Source organism: Eulemur rufifrons, chromosome 12 (assembly GCF_041146395.1).
Source record: "Eulemur rufifrons isolate Redbay chromosome 12, OSU_ERuf_1, whole genome shotgun sequence".
Classification (NCBI taxonomy): domain Eukaryota; kingdom Metazoa; phylum Chordata; class Mammalia; order Primates; family Lemuridae; genus Eulemur; species Eulemur rufifrons.
The window spans coordinates 8,417,291-8,439,705 of NC_090994.1; the positions used below are offsets into that span (position 1 = coordinate 8,417,291).

The 22,415-nt window shown below is 55.2% G+C and overlaps 2 protein-coding genes across 5 annotated transcripts; both read right to left on the reverse strand.

Moving 5' to 3' along the window:
• Nucleotides 1–181: 181 nt before the first annotated feature.
• Nucleotides 182–13,823, reverse strand: CCAR2 (cell cycle and apoptosis regulator 2). 4 transcript variants are annotated; one of them, XM_069484851.1, is made up of 21 exons: nucleotides 13,654–13,823; nucleotides 12,661–12,756; nucleotides 12,301–12,392; nucleotides 11,759–11,850; nucleotides 11,439–11,553; nucleotides 11,139–11,268; nucleotides 10,856–10,952; nucleotides 6,877–6,996; nucleotides 5,525–5,747; nucleotides 5,325–5,438; nucleotides 4,841–5,004; nucleotides 4,290–4,461; nucleotides 3,975–4,205; nucleotides 3,663–3,899; nucleotides 2,897–3,041; nucleotides 2,707–2,789; nucleotides 2,028–2,174; nucleotides 1,786–1,897; nucleotides 1,499–1,687; nucleotides 1,153–1,358; nucleotides 182–988 (listed from the first exon to the last, which is right to left on the reverse strand). In XM_069484851.1, exons 2-21 carry the CDS (start codon nucleotides 12,716–12,718, stop codon nucleotides 944–946), a joined length of 2,772 nt encoding a protein of 923 aa, XP_069340952.1. In that variant the 5' UTR covers nucleotides 12,719–12,756; nucleotides 13,654–13,823; the 3' UTR covers nucleotides 182–943. The 4 variants fall into 4 exon arrangements, with proteins under 4 accessions (XP_069340952.1, XP_069340955.1, XP_069340954.1 ...); XM_069484854.1 differs by having other exon boundaries at nucleotides 262–988; nucleotides 3,705–3,899; nucleotides 13,654–13,704; XM_069484853.1 differs by having other exon boundaries at nucleotides 262–988; nucleotides 2,707–2,786; nucleotides 13,654–13,704.
• Nucleotides 13,824–14,609: 786 nt separating this feature from the next.
• Nucleotides 14,610–18,631, reverse strand: C12H8orf58 (chromosome 12 C8orf58 homolog). The gene is given in 9 exon segments (XM_069485144.1): nucleotides 14,610–15,201; nucleotides 15,204–15,239; nucleotides 15,242–15,336; nucleotides 15,879–15,985; nucleotides 16,214–16,302; nucleotides 16,443–16,551; nucleotides 16,705–16,845; nucleotides 17,202–17,674; nucleotides 18,592–18,631. Coding segments are annotated over 9 exon segments (1,176 nt in total). The 3' UTR covers nucleotides 14,610–15,115.
• Nucleotides 18,632–22,415: the final 3,784 nt, after the last annotated feature.

Sequence of the window (22,415 nt, forward strand, 5' to 3'; positions counted from 1 at the left end):
CTGTGACTTAAGGAGAGGAGGGGACAGCCACACTGCTTTCCCCAGGGTCCTGCCGCCCTCTGCTGAGCTGGCAGGACCCTCTCAACTCCAGCAGGCGGCGCTGCCCACAGCCCTGCTGGAGAGCCGCCCGGCAGAGCCCCAGGCTGAGGGCCAGGAGGACAGGGGAGGACACACTTGGTTTGTTTTTGACTTTGGTTTATTTAAAAAACAAAAAGCCAAAAAAAAAAAAAAAAAAACCAACTTTATATACAAAGTCAAACTGAAACCACGGATTATGGAAAGAGGCGAGAATTACGGGGGAACAGGGAGAAGGCCGGGCCAGAGCCAATACCACATTCTGAACACAGGAGCCGGGAAAGGGGTGCTGGTTTCTTCTGGCGAGTGTGTGGTGGCCAGAACACAGTGTCCTGTGACGAACACAGCCCCACACGAGCTTCCGAGCAGACTCCGCTCCCCGATGGCCAAGGGAGACCCTGCCCTGGAGTCTGCACCTGGAACCAGCAGGATTTGTGCCGTCCAGAGAAAGGGGGTTCTCAGCCCCAGCCACACTCCACGTCTGTCTCTTCAGTTTGTTGGCATCGGACCTTGTCACATAGTCGAAAAGCCTTTTCCTCCCGTCTTATTCTAAACTGGAAGAGGACAGGAGAAAGCACAAGACTAAAAGGGCCCCAGGAGAATTCCAAGGTTGAGGGCAAAATGGCATTCTAGGGGTGCAAAAGATGTATTTAGTTGTAACCGGAACCGGGGTTCCTCGCACATCCGTCCCACAGCGCACAGACCCCCACCCTGATGGCTTGACGTCCCCTCCAGAGGCTGAGCGCAGGGTCAGCCTCCCCTGCCCATGGCTCCGAGGTCTCGCTCCAGCTGCTTTCAGGTACCACAAGGCTGCAACTTCACCAGGTGCCAGCGCCGCCCTCACGGGCCGCGGCTCCTTGCCAGGCCCTCAGTTGCTGGGCGCGGGCTCCTCCTTCTCCACCCAGCTGTCAGCCTGCGTGATAAGAGGAACAAGCGTCAGGACAGGCAGGGAGCGCCCAGGCCTGCCAGCTGCTCATTCCATAGGAACCTGTGGGTGGAGGACAAAGGTGAGGCGACTGGGAGAGGGAAGGGGGGTGGTGACAGGAGCCGCAGCCGCCCCTGGCGTCCCTCCCCTACCTTTTCCACCATGCGCTGCATCTCCAGCTGCAGGGGCGCTAGGCGCCTCCGGAACTCCTGCAGCAGCCGCTGAAGCTGGCTCTTCTGTCGTTCAGCTGCCCGGGCCGTCTCCTCGGCCTCAGCCAGCCGGGTGCGCAGCTCCTGCATCTCTGCGGCCAGCGTCTTGTTTGTCACTTCCGTGGCTGAGAAGCGGTTATGGCTCTCCTCTGCGAGGCAGGGGAGGGAATACCAGAAAGACTGCTGCTCAGTCAAGCCTGGCACACAGGGCCGGGGCCCCCAAGCCCATGGAGTGGGGGTCCCCGCAGGTCTCTGCACGGCCCGCCCGTGCCAGCCCCAGGCTGCTCACCCAGCTTCAGTTCCAGTGTGTGAATCTTGTTCTCCAGGTAGAGCCGGCCGCTGTCCTGCTGCTCCGCGCGCTGCAGCAGGCTGCCCACGTTGATCAGGCTGCCGTTGTGGGGCACCAGGGCCTTGTGTTCCGTGGGCGCAGCACCTGGCTTTGCGCTCTTCCCAGAAGGAGGCAACAGGTCCAGGTTTCCTAGAAGGGGCCGTGAAGGTTTAAGGATAGGATCTGCGGAGGAGGGAGCAGCCTGCCCTGCCCACGCCCCAGCAAGGCTGCGGAGCACCAGGACCTACCAAAGAGCACCTCCTCGGGCAGCCCACCATCCAGGCCCTCCTGGCGGCTGTACTGGAGGCTCCGGTACTGGCAGATGTTCTGTGTCACCACCCTGCTGACCAGCTGCTTGGCCTGTAGAAAACACACCCAGACACGCACTGAGCAAAAGGCATCAACCTCGGTCCTGATGACATGCAAGACCCTAGAGCAGGAGTGAGCGCAGGCCACCCAGAGAGGACCAACGGGGCAGGAGAGGAGCGACCTGCTCTGCACTGAGCCGGATCCCGAGGGTCAGGAGGATCCTCTCCAAGTCTCGCCGGTGCAAGTAGCCACACCAGTTGGCATCGAAGAAGACGAAAGCAAGGAGACAGTCCAAGGGGAGCACGGCCGAGGGATCCAGCTCCTTGGGCTGCCAAGGAAACAGAGGAGCAGGAGTTGCAGGTATTTCTCCTAGTTGCTCCATCACCCAGGACACAACCCTTTCAAAATGGAGCAGCTGGAGCCAGCAAAGTGGCAGGCCTGCAGTCCCAGCTGCTGAGGGGGCTGACTCCGGAAGATGGCTGGAGCCCGGGAGTTGGAGGCTGCAGAGTGCTACGATGAGGCCTGTGAATGACCACTGTGCTCCAGCCTGGACAACACAGACGAGCAGCTTGGCTGGCAATGAGGCCACACTGCAGCAGGCCTCCTGGCTGGAGACACTGGACGAGACAGGTCCCCAGGCCTGTAACCCAAGGCCTCTGGGGCAAAGAACCCCTTCTGCTTCTCTCAGGAGAGGATCGGATGCTTCCCTGACTCACCCTGACGGGACAGTGAGATGTTCTGGAGCCTGTGAACATGCCCCTCCATAAGCCAAGACCCACATTTTGTCTTTCGTCCACCAAGAGGAGTTATGGGTGAGTTTCCCGCTCCCAGGAGTGAACCAGAGCCCTGCCAGGCCTCACCATATCCTGAAGCGAAGAGAACTCCATCTCTGACTGGTTTGAGGCAACGGACCGGACCTCCGAATCCTCCAGCTTTGCTCCTGCTACAGAAAGCCCCGGATAAACAAGCAGCAGCCTCCCGAGTCCTGACAGGAAACCACAGGTCCCGAGAGCCACTGTTCCCACTCCCCTCTGTCACCACCAGACGTACCAAACTCCTCCTCTCCGTCGTCCCTCAGGAGCAGCAGGTCCGGGTCCAGTGCCATCTCACACAGGTCCTCAGATGCCTCAGCCCGGGGCTTCTCTTCTTCCTCCCCGCCTGAAGAGGGCGGTTTGGACCCAAGCCCGTCCTCCTTCTAGGGAGACAGACCAGGGTGAGGAGAAGGGACGTGATTTCTGCAATGGCTAACAATAATAATGGCCAACATTTGAGTATCAACTATGTTCCAGGCACTGTGTTGAGAGCTTTGTAGACACAGTCTCACTTAACGTATTTAACATCATTCATTGCATGGGACTCAGCATGCCCAGGACACTTCCAGAGCCCTGGGATTTCCCTCAGGAGCTGATCTCAGTCCAGGAAGAAATTATGATTACGTGATAGTATTTATGCAAGAAGTAGAGCCAGTCGTGTTTTAGAAAAGGTTGGAAAAGTCTCTAGTTAGCCATCAGGCAATCAAACACCCCCACACGTCCCAGTGTTTTTAGTGACTGGGATTTCTGTGCTCTGGTGGCTCGGCGGCCACGCGCCCCTTCGCTCGTCCCTGCCACCTTCCCTTACCCTAGGCGCACCACTTCCTAACCGCCCTGGGCCTTCGTCCGTCCCAGGCTCCTCAGGAGTATGCAGTGGGAGGGAGGAGGGAAGGAGACGACACAGGAAGTGCCAGAACAGTGCCTGGTACAGATGACACTCAGATTAAGCAAAGCATTATCATTGGCAGGCCTCAGTGTCGAGCAGGGGTGACGGAGCTACTCACCAGCGGGGTGTCTGACTCGGCAGCTGTGCCCTCACTCTGTACCTCATCCTTGGACTCCTTGGCCACTTCCTCTTTGATGGCTTCTTCTTCCTTGGCCACCTCTTCCTTGGCCACCTCCTCCTTCTCAGGTTCAGGTGGGGACATGACCTTCTCGGGAAGGTTCAGCAGCATCTTATAAATCCTGTAGCCAAAATCCCTCTGGAGCATCTCCAGAAATAGCTCAGCCAGCACCACCACCTGTCGGGAGAGGCGTAGGGCCCTGAGCATCGGGAGGAAAGGGCACCGCGAGGTCCCCAGGACGCCTGCACCCACCTCAAAAGAGATCCTTTCTTTCGGCCTCCGATCCTCCACGATCGCATGGAGGGACAGGTTTACACAGCCAGGACGTGCAATGACAGCAGGTTCCAGAGGGGGTGGAGGAGCCTCGGGGAGGTCAGTGTCCATTTCCTGCTGTGTGGTGGCCTCGGGTGTCTCTGCGTTCCTTTTAGAAGCGTCTGCTGCTTGCTCTGACGCATCAGGGGTCTGTTCAGCAGGCTCTGTTTCCTGTAGCAACAGCCCCGCTGTGAGCCTCGGGGTCCTGGGGTCAGGGTACCTCCTTCCCCGGCTGTGTCCCAAGCTCAGCCTTACCCCTGGTGCCTCCTGGGCTGGGGGAGCTGCCTCTGCAGCTTTGTGCTGGCAAAGGGCCTCCCACTCTTCCAAAGTGGGCATGATGGTCCAGACGTCGGGCAGGTACACCACCACGGTCTGGAGCCGCCGCGGGGGTCCCGGCTGCAGGTACTGAAACTCAGCGAAGCGCCACCTGCTCACAGCAAAGGGAAAAGGAGATGCTTCAGTTTCCCATGGGTACTACATGGGCACACACGTGCCACGCTTGGGAAGTACAACAGGAAGGCGACACACCAATTCCTCAAGAAATGGTCAGTGGGTGGGGACACAGCAGACAGGTACTGCACAAGGTGCCAGGCCGCAAGGGGGGCGGAGCGTGGCTTCAGGGCTCAGCTGGCCCTCAGCACACACCCCCACGCTGGCCCCATTCATGCCCACGGCACCCGTGAGTGTGGCAGCCAGGGCTGGAGGCGGCAGGGGAAAGCCAACTGCAGAGGGGGCGGGGGCCGGGCCTGCCCCACACACGCTCTCCACCAGCAGGCCCCGGGCACGGCTCGGAGGCGGCCACTCACCACTTGGTGCAGGTGCTCAAGTCAATGCCGGTCTGGGCCTGCGCACAACGGATAGCGGTGCGCACCAGCACCTGCGGGTCGCCCTGGGGGTCGAGGCCATCCAGGGTGGGAGACCATTCGCCCCCGACCAGCACTGCTTCTTCTTCTTTCCGGCCCAGCAAAAACTGCAAAAAGAGATCAAGGATGAGAAAGAGAAAAATACACCCTCCCTGGGTCTCCCACTGCATGGTAAGGCTGATTCCATTAGTCAGGAACTAGGGCAGCAGGAAGTGGTCAGTCTACCACACGGGCTTCTCTGTCCACCCACAGGAACCAGCCACCTGAATCTGGCAAGTGAGAACATCTCTGAGCCAGATTTTCCTCCTGGGTAAAGTGAGGGGCATTTCAACACCTTGTTTCTCCATGTTGACGCGCAGGAGCCCAGGGGCTGGACGTTGTCAGGGAGTGCGCGCGCCTCCCACCCTGCAGCTCCTGTAGCTCTTACCTTAACCTGCTTCAGAGGGTGTTCTGGCACCTCCCTCGGCTCAGCCGTGTCATCCACAAAGAGCATGCAACAACGGTACAATTCCTCGAGCCCCGGGGAAGACAGCAGCAGTACCTGTGCAGAGGTGGCAGGAAGGAGACACTCAGAGCCTCCTCCAGCCACCCACAGTGATATAAGGTAAAGGAGCCCAGTGAACTCACCTTGGAACTGTAAGCGGGGTCACTGTCTGCGGGGACGGGCTCAGCACCAGTGTCCGGAGCTGCCTCCTTCTCACGAGAGACCTGGATCCGGCTCGGATGATGGAAGGAAAAGGGCTGGCTCAGAGGGAAGGCTGACAGCCAGCTCAGGTGCACGCATAGCACATCCGAGGGGACCAGGAGGCTGCGGTAGCGGCGCTGGAGTTCTAGGAAGTCACAGATGGGGCTGAAGGAAGACAGCAAGGGAATCCATATTGAACAAAGACTAAAACATTAAAAAATGAAACCATGAAAGACTTGGAAAAAAACTGACAAACTGTTTTTCAGTCTGAGAAAGAACTAAGTGAGGTACCTAAGCTATAAAAGGTAAAGATGGATCAGTTTGACCACTTCATTTACAATCTCTATATGGCAAAAGAGTCAAACTGAGAAAGGGAAAAAAAACACTGCAATACTTGATGGAGAAATGGGTCACTGTCGTAATATAAAAGGAACTCACAAATCAATAACAAAAAGTTCAAGAGCCTAACAGAAAATTGACACCAATAGGTACTTAACAGAAAAAGAAATATATGAGACTTAAAAGCCCATGAAAATATGCTCAGTCTCACTCATAATTAAAGACACACAAATCACATCACTTTTCACTAATTAGATAGACCCGGGTGGAAAAAGTCTGGTAACACCGTTGGCAAAGATGGGGAGACAAGCATTGCCCAGTCCCCTTGGTGAGAGTGTGAATGGGCACAGCATCTTTGGGAGAACTGACAGTAAGAATCAAAACTTCAAACATCATCTCTACAAAAAATAGAAAAATTAGTTGGCATAATGTATGCCTGTAGTCCCAGCTACTCCGGGACACTGAGGCAGGAGGAGGATCGCTTGAGCCCAGAAGTTTGAGGTTGTGGTGAGCTATGATGACACCACTGCACTCTATCCCTGGCAACAGAACAAGACCCTGCCTTAAAAACAAAACAAAACAAAACAAAAAAGCCCTTTGAGCCAGCTACTCCATGTCTAGGCAGTGATCTCAAAAAACACAGAAGGATGTTTATTTTAGAAATATTTAGGATAGAGTGCAAATGGAGGAATGCTTAAATAAATTATGGTTCACCTATTCAGTGGAATATTATGTAGCTTCTAAAAAACAAGACTGAGCTAGTAAACGTTAATACGGAATCAAGTCTAAGACATAGGATGTGAGAAGGCCGAGTGCCAACAGTATGTACGATAGGGCTCCTTTTGTTTAAAACAAGTCTGTAAGAACACACGTGTGTTTGCACGGACCACATTGCACACATGGAAGACGCTGTTACCAGCAGCAAGTGTCAGTCCCCCTCAGCATTGCCACTCACCTGTCAACAGTGTAGGGGGTGAGATGGACTCGGTAAGGAGGCAGGTCATGCCTTGGCTTCTTAGCACCCCAAGGCTCTCCACCAGCCCGCTGTTTGCGTTTCTTGGAGTCGTAGTCATCGCTGCAGGTTGACCCATCACCAAAAGAAAGAAACCACATTGTTACGTATGTATTCAGCACATACTGGTCTAAAAAGAAAGAACTGGAATCATTCTAATCCCCAACATGCGTTAAGAAATGGATAAAGCAGCCATGCCAACAGCCACGTGACAGCATGTTACCAAGATATTAAAATGGATATTTAAGCTCCTGTAACAACATAGAAAAACACTCATATGTTAAGCAAAAAGTATAGTACGCAACACCATGTATACAGTAGGCCTCAACTGTACAAAAAAAAAAGCTTTAAAAGACTGAAAGGAAATAAAATATTAATAGTAGATGCCTCTGATAAACTCATGAATAATTTTCTTCTATTTTTCTGAACTTTGTGAATTACAGTTATGTAGTTTTCTGAAATGAGAAAAAATTGATTTTTCTTTTAACAACAAGAGATACGCATATGGTACCATTTACGGGTTCTATAAAGTAAACCTTCTTAGACAGTTCCTGGTAACAAACCCTTAACAGTGCACATTAACATCATAAAAATACTCAAACCCTTTGCTCCAGTAATTCCATCATTCTCAAAAATTTATCCCAAGGAAGTTAATTCAAAAGACGAAGAAAGGTTGTAGTAGGAAAATGGCGAGCAGCATAAACTGAGAATGAGAAAACCACACACATGTCCAGCAATACCCAGATTTTTATAGTAGATAAAAATAATCATCGTGCAGCCACTAAAGGAATTGTGAGGATTATGCTGCAATATGGAAAAATGCTTAGGAATCACAAAAGTAATTTGAACTGTAAGGTTAAAACTGCAAAAAGTAGGCACATGTACAGCTAAAAACCAAGCAAGAGCACAGGAGGAAAAAGTGGCAGCAAGTGAGTTTCCTTTTCAAAATTATTTTCTCAAGTTCTTTAATGCCCACCTGTTAATAACAGATGTCTTTAAAGGGAAAGAAGCCAAAACCATACATTTTCATATCTTAATTTTATATAATAGCATGCACTGCCTTATACATTTGGGTACAGTAAGTAAAAACAGTAGAGGAGAAAAGACCTTTAGACCATTCATTCTAAATGCCTGACTCATAAAGGAACAGTCCCCCACATCACAAGAGAAATAAAATCAGCTGCCATTTCTCCTTGCCCAGGTAGCTGCACTGAGTCTATGCACCAGGTTTTTGTTCTTCCTCTTAGACCTGCTTGGTCCTTTCCCTGCTCATGACACGGCAGTGACTAAGCTGATTAGATTCAACATGAGACTTTTGTTCTTTTCTGTTTGCCTGGATCACTTCCCTATTCATGAGCATCTCCATCCAGAGCCTCCTTTTCTCCCCTGGCTGGGACGCCAGCGCTTCCCCGTTTCTAACAAAGACCTGGTCCAAAGTCGTTTGACAAGTCTCTTCGGCTCTCCCGTGACTAAAGGAACTCCAGTAAATGCTGTCAACCTCTAGCTAAACTGTGTGTTCCACCGAATCCTGTGGATTCAGTGGCCAGTTTTATCCCTTACTGTCAACTGTCAGGAGGTCACAAGGCAGTACCAGTGACAACATCTCAGTACCTGCAGCAGCAGAAGCCCACCTGGATAGACCTGCCTAAAGACCTCAGTAGTTTACCAGTACCTTCCCATGGAGACATTGTTCCCTGCATCCCAAAGCCTGGAATTCAAAATAAAGCTTGGCTTCCGTGCAAACGCTAATATGGCTGAGTCCTTTATAAATTAAAAGCTGCTCCCCCAGAGTGACCCACTTACTGTCACCCCTTTTCCTACTCTGCACATTCTCTCCACTGACTGACGGTGATATCTCCCTCTCAGGCTGATGCAGACTGACTAGCCCTTATCTGAAATGCTTGGGACCAGAAGTGTTTTGGATTTCTGATTTTTTTTGAATTTTGCAATATTTGCATTACACTTACAGGTTGAGCATCCCAAATCTAAAAACTGGAAATCTGAAATGCTCCAGGGAGCATTTCCTTTGAGCATCATGTCAGTGCTCAAAAAGTTTCGGATTTAACAGCATTTCAGATTTTCAGATTTGGGATGCTCAGCCCGTTCTTGCACAGGCCTTGCATGGGGCCCAGCACATCCAGGACAATCAAAGGAAACTGACTTCACAGAAGGCCGACCTGAATTTGAACCTAAAGCAGAAAGTCTGTAGCAGTCACAGATTTCCACTCGGGTGACATTGTCTCTAGAGGCCTTGCTATGATCATGTAATGGAACCTTTAATAAATCCACAGAAAGTGAGTGGGGGAGCCCCTGGAAACAAGACCAGGAAGGTGCACAGGACCGGGGGTGGGGGTGGGGTGCATGCCAAAACACACACCCGTGACTGGAGAATGGGACAAAGGAAACACCACGGAAGCCAATCCTAGATAAAGATTCTCCCGAGTTAGAATTCACAATGACCTACCCCAAGGGAACAAATGCTTCAGCACAGAGACTAGCTACGTCACTTGGCCTAAACTTTTTCTCTGAGTTACCCCATGCTCCTTTGAAGTGTTTACATGGGTTTGCATTGTCAGCTCTTGCCGTGTAATCCTCTACTGGCATTTGGGATGGGGGTGTTTTCTTCTATGTACTGCATTCATTTCAAGAGAGAGCTATAACAGGAAGGAACTTTCTGGAGTGATGGAATGTTCTAAATCTTAATAGGGGTGAGAGTTACATGGGATTTTCCATTTGTGAAAATTGTCCATTAAGACTTACGCATTTCAATCTACATAAATTTCATCTTTAAAAAAAATCAAGGGGCAGTGAGGAGATGGAGGTAGGGAAAGAAAAGAATGGCAGATAATGATTCGATGATAGCTGTTAAAGCTGGGTGATGGGTATTCATGAGGGTTCATCACACATTTCTGTTTACTTCGTATAAATTGAACTTTTCCATTATAAACAGTTAAAATGAAGACAGAAGTAGAATGAGTTGTAAACTACTCTAGAGCTTAACCCATAGAGATATTAGCAAAAACACACAGAATGAGAGGAGAGATGGAAGCTGTGAACGGACAGAGGACAGACAGTATGCTCCCCAAAGTCCCCAATGCTCACAGACAACACAGGATCACCTAGGATGCCCCTCAAAGGCTCAAATGCTTGCTCTATGAATGGCCAAGAAAGCTATCTGCTCGTTCAAGGCACAAGGCTTGAATTTCTGAGCAGAGTGCAACATAATGTTCTAATACCATTCTAATGTATACATTGTATACATATATAAAGAAACATTTGAAACTAGTAATTAAAACATACTACAATGTTACTTTTCTCAACATGTTGCTATTTTCTTGAAAGTTTCAATTCTTGGTATCTCAATCTTAGGGACTAGAAATAAAAAATTTTTTTTTTTTTTTGAGACAGAGTCTTGCTCTGTTGCCCCAAGTAGAGTACAGTGGCGTCACCATAGCTCACTGCAACCTCAAACTCTTGGGCTCAAGCGATCCTCTTGCTTCAGCCTCCCAAGTACCTGGTACTACAGACATGCACCATAACACCCAGCTAATTTTTCTATGTTTAGTAGAGACGGGGGTCTCACTTTTGCTCAGACTGGTCTCGAACTCCTGAGCTCAAGCAATCCTCCTGCCTAGGCTTCCCAGAGTGCTAGGATTACAGGCATGAGCTACTGCACCCGGCCAAGCAATCATATATTTAAAAAGTATCTCAACATGATGAACTATATCAAATCCCTGCTTGCTAAACCAGTGTGTATAAAGTTCCAATATTTATCTATACATTTCAGTGTGTCTGCCGATTTCAAGGAAAGAGACTAGGATCTAGCTGTAGAAACAGAATGTCAGTGTCAACAGGTGGCCAAAAAAGGGACATTACTCCTAAAGGAAAGCAAAACATCTTTTCTGCATAATCATCCTCTTACCTTCGGCCCTGATCCAATCGTCCGTGAGGGCCCCGAGCAGGAAATCTGTTCAGGTGGCTCAGGTGAAGTGTGTGGGATGTCTGGAACAGACTCAGAGCTGCAGAGAGGAAATGGCCAGTGACTCAAAAACCCTAAGAAACCTGTCCAGCTTCCCCCTCCCTTTCTTCCGGTGCACAGAAGTACCCACTTCTATTCTGACAGCAGCAACTTGAAAGTTACAAGCCCCTTCATCCAAGAGTACCCCATAAAGCCACACCCCAACAACCAAGCCACTGGTACTCACGCTTCTGAGGAAAGAGTGGGGGAATCCGATGAGGCTGAAAGATCAACTGAGGCTGAGCTCCCAGGATCCCTTGCTTCTGGCCCAGGGCTGCCACATGCAGAAGAGGAGGTGCTGGGGACTTCAGTAGGGGCTGCAGGATAGTAGCCAGGAAATTCAGGGGATCACATGGTTGACTCATTCACTACCCTGGAAAGATGCTGTCCCAGCCCCTCGACAAAAATAACATCCTTGCCCAGCCATCAGGGCCCAGGACTTCCGTCCCTCCCCTTTCCAATGCGCATGCTCAGGAGAGGTGAATACCTGGTTGGAGAGCGTTTGCACCTTGACAGCATTCCAGGGCACCGCCTGGCCTGGGTTGTATGCAGCCTTCACCAGCACCTTCTCACCCAGCTGGGGCAGCCGGCCCTTCACCACGCTGCCAGCACACAAGCCAGGAGGCCCGTCAGGACAAGGACCCTGGCCAAGCCACCCTAACTGCCCCCATGAGAATCTCCATCAAGATTTCTCACATCTTGCATAAAAACAGCAAAGCAATGGCTTTGGGGGTGGGGGAGCCACCAGCATGGTGACAGAACTGAATCCAATAAGCATTTCTGGTAGGGGACCAGCCTCAAGCCTACCTTAGCTGAAAGAAGACCTCTTCATCCACCACCCCAAAGTAGTCGTGCAAGCTGGTAACAATGCCGGTGAAGACCCGCTGCTTCTCCCCACCCTGTAAAGGAAGACTGCAATTTAAAAAGTAACAGGGAGCAACTTGGGCAAAACCTCACCCTGCCTCTAGGGTCTCATTTCTGTCCCCACCCCAGCTCAGTGCACTGCATCGAGATGCAAGTATACAGCGGATTGCATCGAGAAGTACACGTATACAGCGGACATGATCCATCTTTGGAGTGGGGGACAGTTGAGTTAATTCTTGGCTCACAAGCTTCTTTTAGGATTTCTAGTTCTTTAATTCCAAGAGGCACCCCAAAGATTTCCCTAGAGGCAGAAATTAAGACTCCCCAGTATGAGAGGTGTCTAGTCACCTCCATACTGGCCCACTACCAAGACAGGGGTCTGAAACAATGAATACTATTCTGTAAGAAATGAAAGAGCATCAGGCATCCACACATGCTGGGTAGTCCCAAGGGCTGAAACTCACCACGAAGGATGCCCAACCTACCTGAAGGTGCCTGGCATTTTGGGACAGGTCTGTGGCCACAGGAGGAGTGAGCAAACCAGGAGGAGGGCCCAGAAGAGATGTTGAAGCTGTGCCTATGGAGATAGAGAAGCGATCTCCAGGAACTGCACCTACCACCTTAAGTACTAGAATCAGCTAGAGGATACAGTAAACCCAACGTGCAAAGCACCAACCAGCTCCTCCAGAGGGCTTCACTGGCAACCACTGGGCATCTCCTGTTTGCCTAAGAACCAGCAGCAGCAACTTGCTCTCCACCAGGGAAACTCCAAAAGCCAATTTTTGAAACTAACTCCAGAGCACATACTTCCTAGTATGAGGCCAGGTAGGGAGAAAAGTGATCACCTGAGAAGTTGCGTCCCCCTGGAAGCGGGTTGATCCGCTGGCGCTTAAACTGGGACATTGGGAATGCTGTCCTCTTTCAGAGTCTTGGGAAAAAACCTTCAATCGAAAAAGAAATACATTAACAGCTCATATGGGAGATTTCTATCTACCCCCAGAAAGGTGGAGAACCTTAAGCAACTAAGGATCTTCGGGAAAGCAGGGGAGGTGGACGCTGAGACTGAATGAAGGCCATGGACGGAGAAAATGTAAACAAAGTAAATAAAATGAGAAATTACATTATTTCCAGTTTACCCTCACAATAACCCAGCGGTGAGGGATATTTTCATACTGTTTCACAGCAAAGGAAACTGACGCTCAAAGAGATCGAGAGACTTGCCGGGGCCACGTAACTAGTTAGAGAAAAAACTGGGACTCACACCCAGGTCTCCCAACAACTTAGCGTTCCTCTCACTATGCCACGCCACCCCCAGAGTAGTTGCTGGGGTGGAGGGCTGGAAAGAGCCCCGGTGACATTCATTCATTCAAAAACATCCGCCGAAACCCTCCACGCAGGGCCCGGGAAAATGGAGGAGGCCGGTGCGGGCGAGGAGACGCTGTGGGCCCGCTCCCCGGAAGCCTGGCCCGTTGTTTCCCCGACCGGCTGGTGGGAAGGTGGCTCCCTGGCCGGCCGAACGCAAAACGGGCTGCGCGCCCGCCCTCCTGCTCCCACGCTCTGAGGCCCTCCGTTCCGGCCTCAGCAGCCGCGGCGCCAGGTGTCCCGGCCCGGCCGCAGCTAGGCCGCTGGGGGAGGACGAAGGCGCGCGGTTTCTCCTCCTCCCGCCCGCCCCCAGGGCCGAGGCCGTTGCCAGGGAGACCGGACTTGCAGCCAAAGGGGGGCTCGGCTCCTTCTGCGCCCCGCGCATCTTCGCCGCCCGGTCCTCGCAGCCCCTCGGCCGAGGCAGGGGCGGAAGGGCGACGGAGCGGAGGGGCGGGGGGTGGGCCTCCCCTACCTACCTGCGGGCCAGGGCCGCGACACCGGGGGGACAAAGACACCCGGAACCACCACAGCCGCTGCTGCCGCCGCCACCGGAAGCGTCTCTCCGGAGGCGCGACCACTGGTCGGAAGCTGCCACTCTCCCGGATATGGTCCCTCCCTCGTCACCACCGACCTCTCCCTTCCCCCACGCCGGCCTGCCATCCCGCTGCAACTGGGGAACGGAAGTGCGCCTTCCGGGATCGGATGCGGTTTAAGAAGCCGCGCCTGGTGTCCTCGCTTAAGTGTCCGTGTAGAAAAGTAGGCATCAGAGCATTGGTTCCTAGGCTCAAAGTAGCTGGAGCTGAACCCCAAAACGCAAGGCAGCGCGCACCGCCTGCTACCTCTGCCTCACTCTGGCAGCGCCAAGAGTGCAGCAGCAAGAGAACCAGCCCCTCCTGACTAGAAGAGGATGCCTGAGCAGTGGCCATTTCTAGGAGACATTCCTGTGGCTTACTCAAGCCATCCCTAGCATTCTGTGCTTCCATGGACCGCACCCCCACAACAGCCCTGGGTGTGAGCAAGTCAGGAATCAGTGCCCTAATTCTCAAATACGAAACCTAGGAGACTTAGATGACATGACTTGCTCAAAATCTTGCCAGGAAACTGGCCATTTTAGTCCCTGTTAGTCCTGCCTCCCCATCATCCCTCTCGTCTAGCACCCTGCTAGCACCTGTGCCCTCCCCTTTCCCGTTCACTTAACATTCACGAAACACTTTGAGGCAATTTAATCTCATTTTATCCTCATAACAAGCCTGTGAGGTAGGTAAGGCAGGATCGTTATTCCACGTGGGAAGCTGTGGCTCAGGAAACTTGAGACTTTGTCAGGATCTAAAAACTAGTAGGAGCTTCTGGTTTCAGTTCTGACATGTAAAAGCTAGCATGGAGCAGAGCAGCTGAGAATGGACTTTGAAGGTTACTCTGCTGTCCCTCGTGTTGTCCCTGGTCGTCCCCATTCCTGGTGCAGTCTTCAGGGGCTCTGCTCCAGGGGGCAAGACTCCATGCAGAGGCAGCCAAGGCAGCACCATCTTCTGTCCCAGAGCTGCCAGTGCAGCCATGAGGAAGAGAGTTCAGGAACGGCCCACTGTGGAACGAAGGTCAGTTCCATCCTTCGGCAGTTACGTCACCCAAAAGACCAACCTTTGGATGCACGATGCCAGAGGAGATGGTTGGATCCAGGCAGTTGACAACACTGCAGTCCCACAGAAAGACTCATTGTTCACAATTCCCCATGTGTAACATGCTGGGCCCATACAGATGACCAAGCCACACTCCATGGATGCCTGATAAGTTAGTTCACATGGTCTATGTCCAGGGGTTCTGGCAAGGAGAAGAAGCCCTAGAGCTGCCAGATCTTGGGGGCCTCTTGGGGCAACAGGGCTCCTCTGCCAGGCTGCTTGGAGGAGAAATATTCAGCCCTTGCCCTGGGGAGAAGGGCAAGTGTCAACAGCTTTTCCTGGCAGTGGGGAGAAGCAGCAACAGGGCAAAGGGCAAGGAAGACTTCATGGCAAGTCCCCTCCACCCAGGTCACCTGCTGCACCAAGAGGCCTCAGCATACAGAAAGGTGTTTTGCTCGTTGCTTCTTAACCACTAATGATGGCATAATGGTTTTCCGGTGGGTGAAGCACTGAGGCCTTTCAGGGAGGTGGTCCCTGGGCTCAATCCTGTAGAAAAGAAAAGGAGACATTGGGCTAGAAGGAGGAAATGAAGGTAACGGTGGCCCCCAAGTTGAGAGAATATTGTGTATCTGCTGTGGGGAGCCCGAGGATGTCAAATGACTTGCTGCTGCTTCCCCCTGGAGAATTATTCAGGACAACCCTGGGACAGGATGGACTGCACCCACTGTGGAATCATTTGTGCCTTCACCTGGCTCCCCCTGCAAACCCAGGGAGGGGCCTAAATTCCAGCATCGAGGGGTGAGGGCTTGCTGAGCTGGGGTGAGGAGCTTTCCCATGTTCTGCTCCTGTCACTGACTTACTGTGTGGCTTTGGGAAAGCAACTACCCCCAACTCTACCCAGAACCCAGCCTCCTCATCTGAAAATGGGGTGTTTTAACTACTTTCTGTTTCTTCCAGCACCCCCTCCAAGACCATCAATGCCTCTCAAGTTTCATAGGGACAAAAATGACAAGGAGCAGGACAATCTCAGCATTCTGGTTCATTAGTCTCCTCTCCCTGCTCTAACCTGGGCTGAGCATAGGACTCACCTGGGGCCGGAACTGCTGGGAGGGGTGGGGGACTCAGGCTGTTGATGGCTTCTCCAGCGGATCCGGTTGAGTAGGACCTTGACCTTGTCCCAGTGGGAGGGATCCCGCTGAGCAGAGGATGAGAGGTCACCACAAAGCCCTCCCCACACACATACCCCCAACCAAGCTCCCAGAGACAGCTGTCATCACAGCCAGGACAAGTCACCTGCTCCAAACAGGAATCAATCCTGTCCTTTCCCCAGCGTATCTGGCCTGTAGGGTGCCCATATGTCCCCACCACCCCCATCCCACCCCACCCTATCCTACCACCTGCCGCACATACACCCACCACTTACCTTGTGTCCCTGGCAGCACGGAAAGCTGGGAGTTGGCTCCACTGGGGCCTCTGGCAGCCTGGGAGGGTTGGTGCTGGCTGCCTTTGCCCCTTCAGAAAGAGAGTCAGGTTACCCAGGGCCAGGGACAGGAAACCACCCTATCAAGCTATGGCTCAGGGGGTCTGCTGGTGAGACCCTGGGCAGGCAGATGGGGCAGGCAGAACATAGAGGGAGACACATCGCCCCTCACCTGTCTCTTCCATCTGGCTTTGCAGCTCCCATGGCCCCTGCACCGCATTGCCTGGGGCGTGTGAGGGTGAAGGCAATGGGGCCACGGCCAACTCCTCCTCGGCAGGATCCTGTGCACAGGGGAGAGTGGGCCAGCAGGGCCAAGAGAGGGCGGAGACTATTCTGAAGGCAGCCACGGTTCTAGGGGTCCTGCCCCTCCTCTGCCTCCCTCACTGGATGGCCTGACAACGCCCCCCCCCATGCCTGGCTCCCACCACACTCACCCCAGGGAGCCTCTGGGTCTGGAGCTGCAGGTAGAGCTGCTGGAGCCTCGCCATCTGCTCCAGCACCAGGCACAGGTGTTCCAGGTAGCGGAGACCCTGGCCTGGGAGGCAGGCCCAGGCTGCAGGCCCCAAGTCCCTCACCTGCGGGACACAGTGAGGTAGGGGAGACTCCTGAACTCAATCAGACCCCCACCCCACCCCAGGCAGCCAGGCATGGCCAGCCAGCAGATGTGGGCAGAGCAGGTGGCAGAGGAGGAGCGCACCCAGCTGCCGCCCCAGCGCCCAGCCAGGCTGGGTTTCAGGCAGGGCCGGCGGCTGCCTACCTCCTCTGCGAGGGTGGCTACCACAGCAGGGAGTGGGGTGAGGCAAGAAGCTATGACACCACCGGGCAATTAGGAGCAAGGAGCGCCGCACCCCGAGAGAGCTCCGGGGAGAGCCAGCACAGGGTGGGCTGTATCCATCCCACTGTCCCCAGCCTGAGAGCTGGCACTCACCACCTCTGACGCTTCCAGGCCTGCCTCTCCGTCCGTGTCTGCCTCAGTGGACTCCTGTTCCCCTGCTCCAAAAAGAGGCACTTCATACTCTGGCTTGCTTGGTGGCTGCAGGGGGCGGTGTTGTCCTGACAAGCTGGCGGGCCGGTGCGACCGTTCCAGCACCTGCTCCAGCTTACGGCTGGCCAGGAGCCGGCCTCGCTGAGCTGGGAGCTCAGGGCTCCCCAGGGGCTCAAAGTCCAGAGAGTCCTGAGAAAGGCCTGGTAAGGTGCCCAGGGGGCTGTCCCCAACAGCCATCTCCACTCCTGAGTCCCGGGAGGCCAGTTTGAGAAGCGTCTCCTGCCTCCCAACACCTCTCAGCTCACCACCCCACTGCCAGGAGTCTGCTGAGCATCCATGAGCCACGTCCGGGATGCGTCTGTAGGTGCTGGTGACTCCAGGCACTACACAGCCACGTGCCAGGTCCTCGCCAGCCCCATCTGCAAGGAGAGTCAGTGTCAGGCTGGGCACAAGGCCCCCAACGCCCCCAGCATTCCTGGCAGCTGGCAGCACTCCCTGGGAGGAGTGTCCTGGACTCGTGATGAAGGGAGGATGCTGGACAGCCACGGCCCCGCCCAGATAGTTCCCAGCTCTGCTGGAGACACGCACGGATGGGGGCCCCTTCTTGACAGTAATTGTAGCAGTAAGGAGCCCAGGCCACAGGAGCCCTGTGCGGCCCCCACTAGGGTGGGCCACAGGCTCTTCAGCTGCTCCCCCAGGGGAGCAGGGCTGTGCCCGCCTCCGAGAGACGGGTAAGGGCACAAAGACAAGCCTGGGGACCACACTGCTCTCCACCCCCGAGCATCAGGATGCAAGATGAAGCCGCTCTGGGGAGAGTGGTCAAAGTAACAGCTCTGGCCACGTTGGGGTTTCGTCCTTTTAAGTGAGAAATTAGTGAAGATTTTGCGAAGAGTTTAAAAGGAACGACTTAAGTGAAAGGAAGGGAAGAGGGGAGCACCCACTCATTGTCACCTCTGTGCCAGGCCCTCTAGTGACCCGGGTGCAGAACCCGAGCCCGCCAGGTGGAGGATGGAAGCCAATCCGGCCCCGTCTGGGGAAGAAGCCGGCCGGGAGGCCTGGAGATGCCCGCACCGCCCGCTGGCCTGGGGCGCGCACCGAGGGCGCGGGCAGCGGAGTCAGGCGCCCCGGCCGGAGCCCGCAGGCTCGCGTCAGGGGGTGACAGGGAAGGCACCCACAGGAAGAGGGATGGAGACGGTGGCTGGTTTAATACCAAAGCCCAGAGGGTCTCCAACTCGCGAGGAGCCCCCAGCCTAATGTCTCCGCCCCTGAAGGGTGGCGGGCGCGGGGGCGGCCCCGGGGCAGCGGGCCCCGGCCGGCCTGGGAGCTGGCGACTCACCCCGGCCGTCCACGGCGAAGACGCGCCGCCGGCCCAGCATGGCACGCTCCCGCCACAGCCTGCGCGGCGTTCCCGGCCCGTCCCCCGCCGCTCGGGCGGCTCAGCGCGCGCGTCCAGACCCGGCTGGGCGCGGCCCGGGGACACTCCCGGCGGGGGGCGGGGCGGGCCAGGGGCGGGGAGGGGAAGGAGGGGCAAGGTGCGCGGGCTAGCTGCCACCACCCCTTGCCCGACCGCCGTGCCGCCCCCAGTGCTGGCTGGGGCGAAGTTAAGGGCCCGAATCCGCTGTCCTGCGAGGAGCGCGGCCCCCGCCTGGGGACGCCGTCGGGCTCGGGGCGCCGGCAGCCCGCCCCACCCGGTGCACACGCCGGGGCTGTCTTCCTGCCGCCCGCCTGGAGCCCGCGGGTGCGGGGGGAGGACAGGACGGAGCCCGGAAGGAAACAGCCCCACGTGCTGGCGGTGGGAAGTGCGCGGACCGGGACGCGGGCTCCCGGGGCTTTGGGGTAAATCTCTCAGGAACCTGGCGCGATGAAAGGGGACTCCGTTCCTGCCCCGCGGGAAATCCTTTACTACAACTGCAGGGCCCTTGTGTGTCCTGAGCTAGATCTGAAGCCCTGCCGTCCCACGCCTCATCCCGGGTCCCCTAAAGCTGGGGGCTGGGTGGGTGTTTCGGGCCTGGGGAGACGTGAGCCAGCGGACAGGAGCAGCCCCCAGACTGGGCCAAAGTGTAGATGCTTCCCTGTCCCCACCCATCCTTTTGGCCGTGGGATTCCACCACCCACGCCCCATCCTTAAAGGAGGTGAGACAGCCCGGTGACCAGACAGGGCTGGAGGAGGAAAGCCTCCTCCTCCTCCTCCTGAGGGAGGGGGCAGGGCTGGAAAAAATCCCAGCAGGACCCAAATCCCCCGGAGGCAGATAAGGGAGCTGGGGACGTGCGAGCTTGCACCTGGGCCTCTGGGGGAGGGGCTGAAGCCCCGCCACTGGAAGGAAGTGGTTTTTAACTGGGAGGGAGAACACAGTCTGCCCACCGCCTCTGCTCCCTGCTCCTTCCCGCCCTCAGACGCCGTCCACTGGAGCCTTCATCAAAGAGCCACCAACTATCAGATTTTATAACTTTACAAGCTAGGGAAACTGAGGCCCACAGCCAAGCCCTGGGCAGGCAGAATGAGAGCCAAGTGCCTGAACTGCCGGCCATGTCTCAACACCCTGCTGCTTAGGTCCAAGCCCTCCCCTGCCAGCCATGGGTCCCCTGGGTCGCCCTTCTGGGCCCCATCCTCCTGGATACTCTGTCTCCCCCACCCCAGTCTGCTTCTGCCCAGGCAGAGAGCGAACCCGAGAGTGCGGGGCCTGGCAGGGACTGCCTTAGGCAAGTCCAGGCAGATATGTGGCAGCAAAGCCCCCAGCCCTGCCAGCCGCCACTCCAGGGCAGGAGGGCTGGAGGGCAGGCCACTCAGGTGGCTTCCTCCCTCCAAGGTGAAAGGGTGAGGAGGTGAAGAGGAGGGAGCCTTTGCCAGTCGCGCCCTGAATTTGGAGAATGTGGGGCGGATTCCAAGCAGTCTCCGTGGTGACTCTGGGGCAGGAATGCATCTGGAAACAGGAAGCCCAGCCAGCAGGAATGCAGTGTCTCAGCACAACGCTTTGTGTGTGACTCAAAAGAACACCCCCCACACACACACACACACACCCCAGCACACACGGCGCACACTCCGGCCATGCCACGGCCCCCACCCTCTGTGCCAGTGCACACGCAGCAAGGTAGGAGCCCTGTAGGATCTGAGACCGAACCCCCGAGGTGGGGGCCTGCGTGCTTCCCCCGAGTGTGGCAGCCCCAAGCTCAGAGCCCAGCCAGGCCTTCACCTCCCAGAGGGCTCTGTGGCCCTGTGTGACCGGCCTTGGTCCCTCTGAGCAATGCAGGAGCAATGGGAGGGCAGACAGCCACGCCCCACTGTGTGCCTGGCAAGATGAGCAGCCACCCTGAGTTCCTGAGACAGAGAGTGGCCAGAGCACAGTTGTCCTCAGGCTGAGGCCAGGGATGCCCAGTGGTCCCTGCGCCACTGTGGGGAAGTCCCACCGCCGGAAACCTGTTTCCTGCAAGCCAGCCTGAGCTGGCCCGGAGGCAGGAAGGCAAAGCCAGGAGCCCGGAGGCGGCTCCTGCCAGCCTGGGGAAGGCTGGGAAGGGCTATGGTGGCCTCCCGTTGTGGCCAGGTGGCTGGAGCTGTTCCTGGAAGGCTGCCTCTGGTGACAGAGGGGCAGGAGCGCCCCCACCAGCTGTAAGCCAGAACCCCAGGACCCCTGGTTCCATTCTCCGGCCCTCCCCTTATTAGCCAGGAGTCCTGGGACCGGGAGCTTCACTTCCTTGTGCCCAGTTTGTTCATCCGCAGAACAAGGATGACAACAATACCTACCCCAGAGTTGTGAGGGGTGAGCTAAAGCATTTAAAAGGTCCCTAGCACATCAGAAGGTGCCCCTAAGTGTTAGCCATTATTATCCCACTGTGTCACTTTGGAAAAGCCGCCTTCCCATCTCTAACCACAGGGGGTTGGGGTTGTATTCGGATGCTGTCTCTCCTAATGCAAATCTGTCACTTCTGAAGTTAGTCCCCGAAATGTGGAAAGGAGTGAGGAGGGCGCCGCACGGGACACAATACAGGGCACCAGTGGGCGTCTGGGCGGAGGGGTGGGTGCTCGAGGCCAGCTGGCGTGGGGTGGGAAGAGGCAGGGGTGAGAGACCAAAGGCCACCCTTGGCCTTCTCTGCTGACAAACTGGCTTGACTAATAGCTTCATTTCCAGAGGAGCTCGTGTCCAAGCTCAGGCTAGCTGTGTGGCCGCACAGAACTCGGGTGCTGAAACCCTCTGGCTCCCCTGGGCAGAGCTGGAGGCCACGACTAAAGGACAAGGGCAGGTGGGTGGAGTGGATGATGGGAGGCTGCTTGGCAGGTACAATGGTAGCAAAGTTGCCCTTGTACCCCGCAAATATATACAAATAAAAAATAAATGGGGGAAAATAAAACAAAAAACACAGGCCACAGGTGGATTTGAGCCTGAAGCTATTCAGCCTTTGGAAGGCGTTCAGCAGCTCACTGGCATGTCCATTTCCCAAGTGCCCCCATCACCACTTGTCCTCCACTCCCTAGGACACTGCTGGCCCAGCATGGTCACAGGCCAGGATCTGACCACAGCAATAGTCCAGCCCACATTTTCCAACTTGTCACCTCCTTGCTTAAAATTTTCCAAATGTCCCCAGAACCAGGCTAGCATTCCCGACTCCTTCCAATCTTATCTGAGCACCCTGCCAGCCACCACTCTGAACCCAGCGTCCCACCTGCAGTCACCCACCACTCAGCACCCCTGTCCTTCGCTTGTCCAAGACCTGGGCATCCTTCCGCACAGATGGCCACTGCTGTGAACTCCCTGGGCGCTCCTTTGTGTGTTCCTTAGCACTCACTGACACACAGCAGTTTCATTTATGCCGGCTCGAGCGCTGCCACTTGCCTTTTGTCCCCAAGAAAACAAGAAAAGTGCCAGATCTTTCTGTAATCCTACTGTGCGGAGAACCCAAGCGTTCACCAGCGCACTGAATTTCTTTTGCGAGCATCCTCCCTCGTGGGCTGCACCGAACGCTAGGTGGCGCCACAGAGGCTCCCCGTTTCTGACGCACTGGGCGGACCGATTCCCGGGCCGGCCAGCCAGCCCTGATGTTTTCTATAAAAATAAAGGCCCGTCCTCAGGCAGCCATCCAGGCAAAAGGTGAGACAATTATATCAAGGTGTAAATTATATCAACAGGTGCCTGAGGAGGTAACACAGTCTGTGCCAAGATTCCTTCC

Coding starts and splice junctions, on each gene's coding strand:
- CCAR2 (XM_069484851.1), bottom strand. CDS start 12,718: ATGTCCCAGTTTAAGCGCCAGCGGATCAACCCGCTTCCAGGGGGACGC. Junction 3,900..3,974: donor AAGAAAGGATCTCTTTTGAG/GTGGGTGCAGGC, acceptor CTCTCCCGACAG/GTGGTGGTGCTGGCTGAGCT. Junction 2,175..2,706: donor TCTCTTCGCTTCAGGATATG/GTGAGGCCTGGC, acceptor TTTCCTTGGCAG/CCCAAGGAGCTGGATCCCTC.